General features: G+C 31.7%; 1 protein-coding gene across 1 annotated transcript; it reads right to left on the reverse strand.

Annotated features, from left to right (window-relative positions):
* Positions 1–873: 873 nt before the first annotated feature.
* On the reverse strand, positions 874–4,488 carry LOC124829518 (abscisic acid receptor PYL9-like). The gene is made up of 3 exons (XM_047303040.2): positions 4,150–4,488; positions 1,959–2,174; positions 874–1,572 (listed from the first exon to the last, which is right to left on the reverse strand). Exons 1-3 carry the CDS (start codon positions 4,273–4,275, stop codon positions 1,357–1,359), a joined length of 558 nt encoding a protein of 185 aa, XP_047158996.1. The 5' UTR covers positions 4,276–4,488; the 3' UTR covers positions 874–1,356.
* Between the last annotated feature and the right edge of the window lie 12,265 nt (positions 4,489–16,753).

The following is a 16,753-nucleotide window of genomic DNA, read 5'->3' on the forward strand; positions in this document are numbered from 1 at the left end:
CAGATTAAGAAAAAAAAGATAAATCATTAAAGGAAACATTGCCCCTATTGAAAAAGAAAACCAAGATGTGACATCAATGAAAAATGTAGATGTCTCGATATGTATGTATAGCAGTTAACCATGGATTAATGCTTCTGCAAACTACTTCTATGACATTTTAATGTGCAGAATTTGTCTCTTGGTTCAATACAACACCTTATATTCCATAACTGGTTATGTAACTGACAACTACATGCTCTCACCTTGGCCACTAAAACCACATCAATTATGCAATCTACTACTTCACCAACATTAACAGTGACTTGAGCATTAAAATACCTTCCTGAATAGCTCCACCACCTTCCCTACTCAACAAAAAACATCTAGAGTATTGATTGTTTGTGTCTTACCTCAACGTCAAGGTTCAGGCACAACACTTCTAAACGTGATTCAGTTAAACTTCACAGGGTATATTTAATGCAATCTTATCTCATGATGAAAGTGACATTCATAAATAATTGCACCAATACATACACACAGGAGAAAAAAAGTACCAACAGAACTTCATTTCTCTGCAAATTCAACCCTTCACAATTATATTTCAACTCTTTTGTACTTCTTATGTGTCCTATTTGCTTACAGGGTATTTCAACTATTACTTTAAACCCTTTTTCTTATAAATAGCATTTCTTTCTCTCCCCCATAAAGTGCAAATTTTAAGCTGAATTGGAAAGCATGCACTTGCAACGAATAAACAGTATTCTTTGAAGTTCCTCAAAGCAAGGTGCATGTACTAAAAGTGTCTTAAAAGGTCCTCAAAGTAAGTGCATGAAGAAACGGCATCTTTGTTTGAAATTGCTCAAAGATACACGATACCGAGAGAGAGAGAGGAAGAGCACAAAGAACCTGATTGATTGTGAAAACATAGACCTAAACAGGGAGAAGGTGGAACAGGTAACTTAAAAAAGCTACACTACTTAGAAGAAAATAACAAGGAAGTATCCACTATTTGGAATTCTCTTGCACCAGCACATAGATCTGGCAAAAGTAGCAACTAAACATGAAATTGAAAGAGTGCAGAAACTGGTTTTGTCTCAACGAAAATATTTACAGACAACTGTAGTAACAAACCACCATTCACAAAATCCAGGAAGAAAAGAGCAGGTAAAAAACTTTCCCCAACCATCCCCATATGAGGCTCAGAATCTCATCTTACAAAACTTGTGAGAGATGGTAGGGGAATTGTATCCATGATACAGAGGAAAAACTTCCAAAACTTCTGGGAACATGGAAGGAATACTCCAACCAATGTTCACACTGGAACTAGATCAGAGAGCAATGGATCGTTGAACCAACTTCATTCTCCCCCAGACATGCTTAATGGTTGATGGGATCGGTTCGGCCTTGAACTGCCATCCTCTCTGAGACATCAGCAAGAGAGCTTAGGTTACACCTGATCAAAGCCTCCACAAAGTAGCAAGTTTCATCCTTAGTGTTTCCATCAGGCACATCCACCACAAATGATTCAATCACCATTGTTCCAGGTCTTCCCTCAATCACCTCTGGATGCACTGTTATTATGGAAGAATAGTTCTGCAAATTCCACAAAACATCATTATTATACTGACACCATAACACCAGAGGAAATGAAGTGACAAACTTAATAGTTTAGCTGTTCCTCAGTGCAAACCATCCAAACTCAAACAAATAGTCGCATTTCATCTTGGTAACATTTGCTTTCTTCTCTGAGATTAAAACTGGCCACAGTTACCATAGTGAAATGTTTCTTTTGATTAAAGCAAGGCTGAAAGGATTAGAAATTATAGAATAAACAGATAAAATACACAGAACAAACAGGAGACTCTGGAATCACAATTCTTTCAGACTATTTTCCATTACTCAACAAATTCCAGAATTCCTATAAAGAAAAAGAAATTAAGGAACAACCTAATAAATTAAGGAAGAAAAAAGGATCATACCCTCAGCCTATGGTCACCTCCAACAATCCTGATGCCAAGAATGTGCTCCTCATCATCAAGTTGTTCCAACCTCTCAGTACTTGTTGTGGCTGGAAGGCCAGATTTAACATTCACTTCTCTAACACTTCCAATGCCAAGGTCTCCTTGCATGATACATCTGCTAACAAATGGTTTATATTTCTGGGGTTGATCAAATCTTCTAACCAGCGACCACACCTGGGAAGGGAAACAAATGCTTTATATTTCAATCAAATACTTTTTTCCTATACTGCTATGCTAAAATCCACCGAATAAGAAAACATGCCATCATCACATATACTTATTTCTTTAATTTCATGACACTGAACCTTCATTGAAAGTCCATAAAAAGAATAAAATTGGTTGATAATCTGGTAAAAGTTGAGAATTTTACACATTACTTGATGCACTGAAAACAAGTCTGCAAAAAAACAAAGAATTAAAGGCCATTATGCCATTATGTCATCACCTGCTGAGTAACATGCACCCCATTCAACATTTTCAAATTTCCTTCTTTTTCCACTTACATCCTCTATTAACCAGAAGGATTGATTCGCAAAACTTGACAAAGAAATTCATTCACACACACAAAAAGAAAAACCTTCAAATAGGTTACTGTGTTTTTTTATCTTCAGAAGTAACTGTGACAGGAAAACCTCAAACAAAACCTCCTGATAAAATGATGATTACCCTTCTCCCAAAAGGCTAATCCAAAGCACAAGATTTCAAAAAGCCGCAATTTCAGTCTCGGTGTGATGGCTTTTGGAGTCACTACAACCGCATTGTGACTGAAATTGCGGCTGACACTGCAGTGTCAAGGTTTTTGGAGTTATTGTATTCTGCTGTCACAGCATCAAGGATTTTTAATTCACAACAATTGCATCACCATTACAATTTCGGCAGCAGAAAAACATATTTGTGTGCAATTTTTCACAGTAACAAGGAAGGTGACAAAGCAGCACCAGCAGCCACAATTCAAAACTGGCGTCATGAGATGAAAAATCCAACTGTTGTAAATCTTGACAAACAAACACACAAACAGAAAACACATCTTCAAAAATTAAACATGATAGGAAAAACTCAATCAGGACCAGTTTTGAGGAAGATTACCCTTCACCAACAACTGATTTTACAACCAAAATATAAGGTTTTAAAAATACTACAGTTTTGGCCACATCTCCACTGCAATTGTGACCAACACTGCAGCATCAAGGATTTTGGAGTTATTGCAACCACATGCAGCTACAGTGATGCCACCGCATCAAGATTTTTGAGACATAGCAATCACATGCAACTATAATCCCAGTCTATGCCACAACATCAAGATTCTTGAAATCACTGGAACCCATCACCCAATGCAATTGCTGCAGCATTGGCCATATTTCTCACAATTTTTCACAACTGCAAAGATGATGACAAAGCTGCACTGTTTTCAAAATCTTGTCAAAACCAAACAAAAAACTCATATCTCATGAGCTGAAAAATCCATCTTATGGAAGACTTGACAAACAAATGCACAAACAAAAAAAAAGAATCAATTAAGTGAGTATAACAGATAAAACTCAAAGGAAACATCTTAGTAAAATGAAAAATACCCTTCCCAAAAACTGATTTCATAACCAAAACACACGATTTTGAAAAACTTCAGTTATGGCTTCAACTTCAAAACTGTTATTTTTTGCAATCACTGCATGGCAGTAACTGCAATTGCAGCAGTCAAAACTGCAGTGTCAAGATTTGTGGAGTCACTGCAACTGCATCACAACTGCAATTGCTGATGATCATCGCCACTGCTATTGCGATCACATGCAACTTGGACTGCAATTCAAAATTTTGTCAAAACCCAACAGAAAAACCAGCATCTTCAAAGGTGAAAATCTAACTTTGAAACATCTACATAACTCAACATCTAGAACAGCCAGTTAACCACCCATCTTCAAGAGAAAGACAAAAACAAAAGAGAAATGCCATGATAAACACAGCCAGATAAGTATACAAAATTAGAAACTCAAAGGAAACACCCCAGAACAAGCACAGCCTCACAGATCTCCAAAAAATAAAAAGGAAAAAAAATTCATCCCACCCTCATCAAGCAAATCAGACCCACCAACCAAAGACACTCAATTTACAACACAATCGGTCCAACAAGGTAAGGTAGAAAAGGCAAACTAACAAGGTGAACAGGGGCTTTGATGTGTTTAACAAGAGCAGAAGTGCACTGGTTTTCCCTTGGTTCATGTTTGTGATGTCTCCTTATGTACTGTGCCTCAAGAGCACTGCGAGAGTCACCGTTCATCATCTTCTTCTCTTATCTATCTCTCTAAACTCACTCAACTTCTTTCTCTCTCTAGTTTCTCTCTTTAGTTTCTCTCGATGCTTGTTGTTTGTGTTTCTTTCTCTCTCACCCTTTTGGCTATAACATAGGGCAGAGGCAACAAGTGGGGTGGGGGAGAGATAAGCTTAAGCTTAGGCTGTACAGAGAGATAGAAAGAGAGAAGAGTTGGTGTAAAAAAGTGTCAACCTTAGCTTAGCTTGGCAGTACATCAAAAATCCATGAATCCACCGACAATGTTTTATTATATTGTTTTTCTTCAACAATGCTTAGCATACATCAATATCAAAAACATTAAGCATATTATGAATGGGTCTTATTACTTTATTTATCTCATGTTCTTCAACGCTCTCTTCCTCATTGCCCCCCTTATTATGCTTAGCAGACATCAATATCAAAAACATTAAGAAAAAAAAAATCTTGTACACATTGGAAACATAAAGTGTTACTACCATGCTCATGCTCTCCATTGATCATTTTATTTACAAGGAATGAAAATAGTTATGTAAAAAACAAGTTTTTTTACCTGGTTTTTATTGTATTATTATGACATGTTAACAATTTTTTTAACAATTTTTTGACAGATAACTTTTACTGTATCACTATAATATGTTAACAATTTTTTTGACAATAAATCATGTATCATTATTTTATTGGTATGTATATTTGAAATGGATCAATCACAACCTACAATATATCATTATAAAAAAGTAGTTAAAAAAAGTTTTGAAAAATATTTTCATTATTAATATTTATAAAGATAAGAAAGAAGATCATTAAAGAAATTGTGAAACTCATTAACAAAAATAATAAAGAAATGAGTAAAGGGTATTTGATTAAGAAAGTATTTATTAGGAAAGGTTAAATTTTTAAACTATATTTCTATGTTGGGAAATTAGTACTTTGATGTTAACCATGGTACAATTCAAAGCAGTGAGATGAATGTTTTGATGCATTGTACCATAATATAATAATGGAGTGATTAATATTTATATATAATATGATAATAGATATGAATGATAGGACTAATGAAGTACTTTGATTCTATACGAGCTTTTGATTGGTTAAAAAATTCGATAGAAAGAAGCGAAAGTATCGGTGCAGACAAGTCACCAATTGTATGAGTTCTTTCTTTCGAGTTACAACCAATATTGGCTTTCTATTTTGGATGAGTTAAAGTCAAACGACACAGTCGATTGACTTAACTTTCACAATTTGTTTGGAATTGGACAGTGGTTAAAACTTCAAAGCATGTCAATTGGATTAAATTTCAATGGTGATATGAAAATGGAATAATTAATAAAAAATATATTTTTAAATGTTTTTTAAGATTAATGAAATTGTATAGTGAAATAGTAGATTTTGTTAATTTTTGTATCATTTAGTTTGAGTGGGACCAATTTTTAACTTTTAAATTCATTTTCAAAAATCAACTGTTTCATGAATTTAAATTTAAATATAAGGTTAACTTTATTATAATAAAAAAACTAATTTACTTTATTTTGGAATTAAAAATTAGAATACAAAATATTTTTGAAAACATAAAATCACCATATAATTATTATTTGAAAGTTATAAATTAAAAACTTATGATTAAGATCTATACTGATTGTGCTGTTAATTTTCATTTTCGGGTGTATTACAGGTTGAGCACAGAACAGGAGAAAGAATAAATACGTAAAAAAAACTAAATAATGCCACTGGTATAATGAAAGTATAAAAAATATTTTTTAACAATTATAAAATACATATAAAAAACTGCCCAATAGAACACAAATTTGTGTAAAAATATTACTTTTTTATATTAAGTTATGTCTTAAAATAAATTTCTTGTAATCAATATTTTACTTTTTTATTATAATAAAAAAAATAAAAAATTAGTAATTATTTTCAGTTTTAAATTAAATATTTTTAAAATATGTTTTTACTTATGATTTCTCCTACTCATATATAGTCATTGTTATTTTGTATTTAATATTCATGATCAATTAATTAACAAATTATATTTTAAACATTTCTTTTTTCTTTTAAAATTTGTTTACTTTTTGTATTCCTATATTTATCGTATAATTATAATAACAACTAAAAAACTAAAAAAAATACAATTAATTTTTATATATATTTAATGAAAGATTATTTTTTATTTTAATAAAAATTACAAATACTCTTATTATATAATTATATTATAAACTAATAAAAAATTAATTTTATTATTTTTAAATAACTTTCATATAACTTTTCTTAATACTTTTAATTCATTTTATTCTATCACAGTCAACTTTCTTTAATTTCAGATTTAAACGATTATTTTATTTTATATTCATATACTTTTTGAGTTTTATTCCCTATTGTGTTACTTTTAGTTGTTTGTTTACTATTACTTTTATTTTATAATTATTTTTTATTTTGATATATTATTAAAAGTTATCTAATTACGTACAAAAAATTGTGGACAAACTTATTGATTAAACTAATAGATTGATAGTTTAACTACATATAGATTAATAGGACTTTTTTAATACTTATTAGGTGTTTTTTTATATGGGTGGATACAATACTTACCTATACATTATTATTTTAATAACTTATTATTAATTGTATTTGGTATTGTCATATATAATATTGTAAATAATTTATGTATGGATTTACTTGTATTGTATGATAGTGTTTGCTTAGAAATATTAACACATTTGTGTAGAGAATATAGTTAATTGCGTTATATATTTGTTTGGGATAAATATATGTAAGTTTGTTTTAATGTAACGAACATAATAAAAACATAGAATTTGTTGACAAATATATCATCTGTATATCAATAGGTAATTATTTATGGATTTCACGTTCTGTATGTAATATTAGAGATGAATTTTGACTCATTGAAATTTCATTGAAAAGAAAAGTTTACCAACGTATTCTTGTTGTTTTCGATAGATTGAGGGCAACAATAATACATGTTATGAATCTTTAACTTCAAATTCAAATGAACATTCAGTCTAATTTTTTGTGTTTTTTTAAATGTTGAGTAATATATCAAACAAGTTATTACACACATTATTTTCTACATACATCACATTTATTCAATATATAACATTTAACTTTGACTATATATAGAAGATCAAAGAATATTGATTTCTTCTTCCATTTGCTCGTTACACATGACTTCTTGGATATTTTTCCAAATACATGATATATTTTATTAACTTTTTCAAGAATTTGAAGGCTAGTAAGTGGATTTGGTGCATCGTCTTTCTTTTGATGTCCATTGAATGTTTTTTTAACCTTCGATATAGATGATAATCTCCGATGTTGCAGATACATTGTCTTCCTTCCGTGTTTCAATTGATGAGCTACATTGTTTTCTTCATATATAGGACATGCTTTATGACTCTTGGCATTGTAGCCTGACAAATTACCATAAGTTAGAAGTCATTAATGATGAAAAATAAAATTCTATGCATCACGAAAGTTTCAAAACCGAAGACATCAAATATTTCAACCCCATCAACCCACAACAACTTCAAGTCTTCAACTAGTCATGGGCTGAGATAAACATCTATGTCATTTCCAAACTATTTTGGACCAAATATCATCATAGACAACATCATGTATTTTCTCTTCATGCACAATGCAGGAGATAAGTTGTAAATTATCAATATAACTAACCAACAAATGTGATTTGTACTTAATTTACCAAATGGGTTCATTCCATCAGTAACTAAATCAAGCCTAAGATTTCTACATTCTTGACCAAATTGGAGAATTATTGATCAATATTTTTCCATTGCTTTAAATTAACTAGATGACAAAGCAGGTCGTCAGTTGTTCTCTCATCTGCATGTCATCTAAGGATTTTAGCGTCTTTTAGATTTGAAAACAAACACTTCTGGCGACAATTGGAAAGTACCAAACTACTTTCAAAGCAGAACCATGTTTTTCTATCTGACCATTTTCTTTATTGTTGTTTTTTGACTTGGATCGTGATAACCCACATTTTGAACACTTTTTCAAATATTCAAACTCTTTCCTATATAATATGTAGTTATTAGGACATGCATGTATCGTTTCATACTTCATACCCATCGGAAAAAGAATTTTCTATGTATCTTAATTACAAGTGTGTAGTGTATTTCCATCTACCAGCATTTCATTCAACAACGTCAATAATTCTGTGAAACTCTTATCAGTCCATCCATTAGTCGCTTTCAAATTCATGAGCTTTAATACCATTGACAACCGTGTGAATTTAGTTGAACTGACATACAAAGGATTTTCCACATCAGTGGACATCGTCTCATACACATGAGCATGGGCAAAATTTTCTACGTCAACATCGTGATTCATGTCCTCTAATTTGTCTTCTTCTGCTCGATCTTCCATGGTGAAATCAATAACATTTTTAGTTTAGGAGACAGTCGGAAAATGTATTTCTTCACCGTGTCATACCCATGGTGTATAACATCATAGGAAACCATCATAGATAAGATGTTCCCTATTTTGGATTGCAATCAACTTTCTTATTCAAACAGTTGACACAAGGATATCTAAACTTCACTTCATCATCACTTCTACCCTCATAACGTTGTGCAAATTGTATTACCTCTCCCTCATACTCAACATTATGCATGATAAATTAATCTAATTTCAATCCATACGTAAATATTCTGAAATTGTCTACAAAATTTCAATACAATAATAATTTTTGTATTGATCATTTAATGAGAAATTAAGGTTAATTCAATTCAATCATACAATCATACAATTAAGCATTGAAATAATCACATATCCAACATAAAATTTTCTACAACCTACTACAAAATTACATGTTCCTATTAAAAAGTAACCTGGGATATTTTATCTTGCTTCTATTGTCTTGTTCCTTATGATATTTTATTTCTTACTTTGTATTAGATATGATCCACTAAAGTGCAATAATCGAAACTTCCATATCCTTATCATATTAAAGTCTTTGACATTTTTTATAGAACAAATTAAGATTAATACTTACAAGATATCTTCAAATCCTTTAAAGTAATATTCTCTAGGATATGATTACAAATGAACACAAAAATATACATTAAATATGCTATCAAACTTAAGACAGTAAAAATTCAATCGTATCTCTAAAAACTATCTTATCTACATATTTACCATTTTCTTCTTTTATTAAACTCGTAAGTAAATACATGACAATTTGTATAATTTTTCATATTAAACTTTTCATACAACTCTTTTATATATCAATGAACCAATATTTCCTTTTTAGTTTGATACCTAATTTTTTCCCATATTTTTTTATAAAGAGAATTGTGTTTATTTTTTACTATCAAAAAGTGAGTTTCTATAAAATAAATTGTTCAATTATCATGCCAAGTTTGAGACGGTGTTTTAGAGTATAGGAAGAATTTTAAATTTAAAAACACGATCTAAACAAAGTATTTAATATTTGCAAACATAGCTAAAAAACATCTTCTAAAATTATTGTTTGCCTAACATAGATGAAAAATAAAAATAAAATTCATAGAAATTAACCTTCAGTACTTAATAAAAATTATAAAACACTATTAACAAGAGGGTATTAGTACTCCAAAGTTTGATTACCTTTTGAAAATAAAATAATTGAAAAAACATCCTATGGTATAGACATCGAATCAGATGATGACATATAACTAATTATTGCAATCGGGTGTGACCACTGTATATCCACTTGGGTGTGCAATAAATGCAATACATTATCTTGGAATAAGTTAATTTAAAGTCCATATTTTACTTTTTAAGAAAAGGCATGAACAGATAAAAGTTGGCTAATTTTAATGATATTCACATTATTTGTAATTTTTTAGAATGGTTTGGTTTTGTCACCATCCATGGAAGTTGGATGATATGTTTATTTTCTTTTGGGTACAAGACCACAACACTGTTTAATATTCACGCATGTTTCTTCATGGTATATCCGGCAGCATCTTTCCTTCACAAACATATGTGGGTGAGATGTGTCTCTTCACAAAAAGACAAACATGGACCAATCAATCTTTTTTTAATTTTTTCAAGATATCTCATAGAACATTTTAGAACGAAAAAGATATATCATGGATAGCTAAATATGCTCGCTTTCAATTAACTAATTAATATCATGACACTTATATAAGTAATTACACTGTCAGATTTTAGATTTTAGTTTCAGACAATCTTAGGCTTAATGGCACTTGTGATCTTACATTTGTAAAGATAATTTATGCTTTCTTATTATTTATTTCTTACTTAATATGATTCTTATACTTTTTACAAAAATTAAATGTGATATTTTTCATTAAATCAATGTTAATGTCATTCCTGAGATTAGACAATAAACATATAAAAAATAAATAGTAATTGTATAAAGAGATGTCATATTATAGTCTTTTAATATTGATCTATTTGAATAGACCACATTAAACCTTTTTAAAGGATACAAAAATAAAATTGAGTAAAAAATAAATAGAAAAAAATGTTGAATCATTAAAAAAAACTATTAAACCTTAGTCACTCTTATTAGTAAATCAACTTTAACTTCTAATGTGTTATTCATTCATACAACATAATAATAATAATTATTATTATTATTTTGTTATCATTAGTTTAATAAAAAGAATTACATTAATTAAAAATGTTTTAAATCTTGTAGTGTAATTATGTTATTTATACACAAATCATATAGTGCATTTAACCTTTAATGCAATTATGTTATTATATTGTAGTAAAAAAACTTTTTTTTTACACATCACAATTTATTTGAAAGTGAAATTTCAATTTGTTATTTTAAGTAAAGTTGAAATTGAAACAATATTTTAGTAATTAGATTTTGATAAAAGTCAACATTCCAAAACATTTAGTTGAAAAACTTCTCATTGTATGTACTTTCCACACCATATTTATCCAAAATCTTGATCTTTTCTAACAAAAAATCTTAGACTGAACATTTGACTCAAATCTTATACCTTCCAAACTAACTTTAACTACAGAATTATATCCAATTCAGTCTTAGGGAAGAGGACCATCCGTGTCATCAAAACAGAAAGAAAGAAAAGAACAATGGTGATAGTTGAAGTTAGAATATTGTAAAACTTTTTCCTTATCAGATTATTCATTTCATAAGCATTTTAGTTATATTCTTTGCATGCATATTAAATAATGTTAGTCTATAAATAGTAATACTTTTACCAGTTCATAAGAAAAAGTGAGAAGAATTTCAATATAATATTTCATATTTTTGTGTGCTTTATATTCCATAAAGCACAAAGCCCTACATAAAATTGCTACGTTTCGATCAAATATAGGATAAGAAACCACAAAGAGTACAGGCATGTAGTATTTTATAAAGCCACGTATTATCAAACCATGAACTTTAATTTTGCTCACAAATTTTTTAAGTTAGGTTCATTTATTAATTTGTATAACCCACCGACCCAAGACTTGAAAATCATTTGTTTTATTCTTTCAATCTATTTTTGCTAAAATGAGATTACCTTTTTTATCAGTCACTTGGGGGGACAACTTTTGTTCAAACCCTAGCTATTGAAACAAGTGGAGAGAACACGACAAACTTACTATAAAAAAATACGAATATATGAATATGGTACGCACTTTAATGTCGTACTCAACTGTTTTTCTCATTTTAAAAAGTCAGGTTGAATGTCAAAGTTGCTATATTTATTGGAATTATTTTAGAATCAAAGTTTATCTTATTACCTGTTAGAACAATAGTTTAAAATAGTTTGTTTAGTTTTTTTTTTCAAGGTTTAAAAAGTATAAATACACTAGTTTTAACTTATTGTGTAAATGGACTCTTTCAAATATCTTAATATTATTTAATTTTAACACACTTATACATAGTGATGCAATCATTAAGTATTTTTAATTAATAATAAGGAATAAAATATGTATGACACAAAAGATTTCTGAATCCAAATATAAGTCTCTTAAAGATAAACTATTAATTCCATCTATTCTTTTCTTCACTTGCTTTAGTTGTATTTTTTTATTTCTTAATATTTTTATACTAAAAAATACTCAATTAGTTATATTTTCATATATATATATATGTGTGTGTGTGTGTGTGTAATTCACATTTGTAAAATTCATTAGACATTCATAAAAAAATTATTAAAGATGGCGTACTTGACACCGATGATTACATTTGTGTAATTAGGAAAGACTCGAGAATAAAAATTTAATTATTTATACACAAGAAATATTACTATTCCTATTATGGAAAAATGGAATTTACATATCTTATGTATATAGTCCAGGATGAATTAAATTAATTAATCATGTGTATAATGTAATATATTATTTTTTCCTTAAAAGCTATTATAACTCAAGATAAATCCTATAATATTAATATATAATTAACTTGTTACTGTTCCCTGTAAAATAATGAGAGTACTTGTCACTTGTTATAACTTTTATAAAGAACATAGGTACAGGTGGAACCTCTCACACTTAAAATACCATTTAAAATAACATTTTTTATTTGTTTTGAATTTAATAAATTTTACTCATGATTACTTTTATAAAGTTTAACTAACAATAAAATATAGTAAATGGTGTTTGTTGTTCCTCGCATATACATACTAATAGATAATGTAAACTGGATGGAAACTAGAATAGTATAGATTTTATTCTGTTTAAGCGGGCATATATACAGTTTTTTTTTCTACTTTGTTATGTTGGATATGAAGTTACCCTGTGTTTTACTAATAAAACTTGCATTAATATTAAAAATTTATTTCTTAATGGTTAATTCACTCATCTAAGCTAATCCGGCTCTGGTTTAAACTATAAGATTTCATAGTTGATATACATATAGTTAATGAAAATTTCCCTTTTATTTAATTACTTAGTTGAAGAAGACTTTTTATTTTCTAAATTAATACTCAAAAGTAAGGTCGGCCACCAAAATATTAATCAATAAATTATTTTCAAAACAGCTTTTATGATGGGTTAAGATAAACATGATTTGGCAAAAATTAAGTAAACAAAATTAAAGAAACTGTTGAAAAATGGTTTTGGTAGCATACAGAGTTAAATTTATAGGAAGTAGGTTTGACTTGTATGTTGATGAGATTTTCATATAATACCACATTTAGAAAACAATTATTTTTGTTAGAGTTTCTAAAGATAAAATCAATCTACAAGTGACATTAAAAAAACACATTTTATGTTTAATATTTTATGGTTTTTATGTTTAAGAGATCATAATATTTTAAACTTTTATATATATATATATATATATATATATATATATATATATAGATATATTCAAAATTTACTTTTATTGAAATCATGAAAATTAGTATAAAGTATAAGAATAGAGCACAAAAAGTTCTAGAATTTTTTAAATACTATGGGTATTTCAAATAAATTTATAAAATATGAAAAAATGGGTGAAAATATTAAGAAAATGAAAAATATTATGAATTTTTTGAAATTTTATAGTCTATCTCCTTTGGGTATTGTTCAACACATTTGTTATTTATTTTTAACAACTTCCATTTTTAGTGCTTCTCCACGTGAAATTCACAGCAAAAGTTATAACTAGACGAAGTTTTCACCTACTAAATCTTGTCAACTCAAAATCTGAGAGTATTATTTCAAATGCAAACCCTTTATATAAAATGATATTATAAACGATGAAAAATCCGTATGTAAAAGCGGCATAGCTAACACTAGTAAAAAATATGATTTTTAAATCGTGTATTATGCATCGGTTTTTGAAAACCTGAGACGTATAAAAACGCGGTGGCAGAAATGTAATTTTAGAGACACTATACGCCTCGATTCTTCTGAACCCACTATCTAAAAGTGTATACTCACTAGTAAAAAAACGTCATTTTAACACGCTATATACGCCTCGGTTTTACTAGAACCGAAGCGTATAAAAGCACGGTGGCATTTTCGTAGTTTTATGGAAGTTATATGCCTCGGTTTAAAAAAACCCGAAACGCCAGATATCTACTACCTCGGTTAAGTCAAAAACCGAGGCATAAAGGTTCAATATATTTTCAAAATTGCCATTATAGTTTTTACTTTTTTTTATTTTCTGATATAATAGGCACCGGGTAAACTGAATAACCGAAGCAGTATCATTATATCATCTCGGATATATTTTGAACCGAGGCACAATAGGCAGTCCAGACCCGTGACCTAATAAAGGGATCAGCTTTATTTTCAGTTTCAGATCTGCCCTTTCTCTTCTTCCCTTTCTCTTCTTCTTGAACGCAGATTCCCTTTCTCTTCTTCCCTTGAACGCAGACCAGAGTACAGGAGAGTGTTGTGATGGAGGTGAGTGGCCAACGAAGACGCGGCGAGACGCGGGGAGGCGAGGCGTGGCGAGGCGAGGCACGGCGAGGCGAGGCACGGCGAGGACGGGTCTGATAGCGACGAGGCGAGGCGCGGCGAGAACGCGTCTGATAGCGGCGAGGCGAGGCGCGGCGAGAACGCGTCTGATAGCAGCGAGGCGAGGGGGCGGCGAGGACGCGTCTGATAGCGGCGAGGCGAGGCGCGGTGCGGCGAGGCGAGGCACGGTGCGGCGAGGTCGCGTCTGATAGTGGTGAGGCGCGGCGCTGCGAGGTCATGTATGGTAGCGGCGAGGTGCGGCGCGGTGAGGTCTTCGATGGAGACGACTGCGCGAGGACGTTGGCAGTTCACGGCGCGGCGGGGTCGCGTCTGGTAGCGGTGAGGCGCGGCGGTGGCGGTGGCGCGTTGCGAGGAAGCGACAGTGGAGGGAATTGTTTTTCAATTTGACATTTTAGGGTTTCTGAAATGTAGAATTGGAGAATTAGGTTTTTCAGATTTGGGATTTTTGTTAGGGTTTCAGCCATTCATCTCATTTCAGTTTTGTTATCTGAGTGTGTTATCTGAGTTTACTGTCTCGGTTGATTAAAAGACCGAGGCAGAAAACTGTGCTAACCATTTGAAAAACGAAGTCGTATCACATTTATGGTTCTGTTTTATTGTAACGAAATCGTATCACATTTATGGTTCAGTTTTATTGTAACCGATGCCTATAAAGACTCACATCACAACTTTCACTATACTCAGAAGTTTCCTTTCACAATGTTCCAAAAGTTCAAACATTTTCGTCTTTCTCTCTCTGCTGTTCTCAATGTCAACTAAACGGCGCTTACTACGGTCCCTCCATTCTGCCGCCGAAGTCCCACCGTCGTCCGTCCAGCGACGGAGGTGGATACGGGTGCCTGAGCTGCTGTTGTGGGTGCATCTTCGACTGCATCATCAGCCTCATCTGCAAGATCCTCACCACCATGCTCATCATCGTCGTCGTGCTCGCGTTCCTCTTCTGGCTCATTGTGCGCCCCAATGTCCTCAAATTCCACGTCAGCGATGCCTCTCTCACGCACTTCACGTTCGCCATGCCACTGGTCCTTGCCTCTCCGCCGTCGCCACTGCCAAGTACACCACTATCGTCGTCGTCTTCGTTGCTGGTGTTGCTGTTGTTCATCCGTCATTGGTGTTGTTGTTCTTGTTGGTCCGATATGTTCTTCTCATCAACCACCGCCAACCCCTCCTCCACTCCTCCTCCATCACCCTCCTCCTTTGTTTTCTGATTGATGCATGTGGTGGGGTTTGGCTGGACTTGATCTGAATCAACAAAAGTTTGAAGCTTTGGAGAGGAGCAAGTATTTTTGGTGTTAGCTTTCGGTCTTTTTGTTTGATCTTGAAGTTTTGTTTTTTGCTGTAGAATTGAAGTGGGGATTCACCTCTATAAGGTACCGAGTGTGGTTCTGCTGAAGAATTGAAGTGGTTTGGAGCTGGATTGTGAAAAGAAGGTTCTTTTTTTTTCTTGGGGTTGTTTGTCGGCGATGAAGGGATTGGAGGGGGATTTTGTACTTTGGTGAAATGAAAAAGCATATCAAACACTTATTTACTTGATCCAACATTTGGGTTGTTCGATGAACACACGGTAAGGCTCCCTGTTTTCGAATTTTGTCCTTCGCCGATGTATTGAACTGGAAGAGCTTCCCTCTGCTGCCCTTTCTCCTCATCCCGTTCTCTCCCAGCGGGATAGGCACCCCCGCGCAGAACCTGTTCGATGGAAGGCTCGTGAAGGGAAGGTCCGTGGTGGTGAAGGCAATTAGTGGTCTTTAGAACCGAGTCAAATCGTAGATATTGTTTCGGTTAAAGAGAACCGAGGCGCAAATCATATTGACCATCTACCTCGCCTGTATATGCCTTGGTTTCCAAATCGATGTCTATGATCGAAAATAACCGATGTCTATTCCTTTAATTGTACTAGTGTAAATTACATAGGGAAAAAACTGTATGTAACTTTATGGCTTTACATAACACATAACTTTGGATTACACAACAATGGTTATCACACATACATGCTTCTATTTATGCAAAGTCAAGGATTTCTGTTCATAGTGCGGTAAAGAAAATGAAGGAA

The sequence above is a fragment of the Vigna umbellata genome, chromosome 11, assembly GCF_029865625.1.
Source record: "Vigna umbellata cultivar VRB3 chromosome 11, Vumbellata_1.0, whole genome shotgun sequence".
Lineage (NCBI taxonomy): Eukaryota > Viridiplantae > Streptophyta > Magnoliopsida > Fabales > Fabaceae > Vigna > Vigna umbellata.

Coding starts and splice junctions, on each gene's coding strand:
- LOC124829518 (XM_047303040.2), bottom strand. CDS start 4,275: ATGATGAACGGTGACTCTCGCAGTGCTCTTGAGGCACAGTACATAAGG. Junction 2,175..4,149: donor TCAAAGCCCCTGTTCACCTT/GTTAGTTTGCCT, acceptor TTCCCTTCCCAG/GTGTGGTCGCTGGTTAGAAG. Junction 1,573..1,958: donor GAGGTGACCATAGGCTGAGG/GTATGATCCTTT, acceptor TGGAATTTGCAG/AACTATTCTTCCATAATAAC.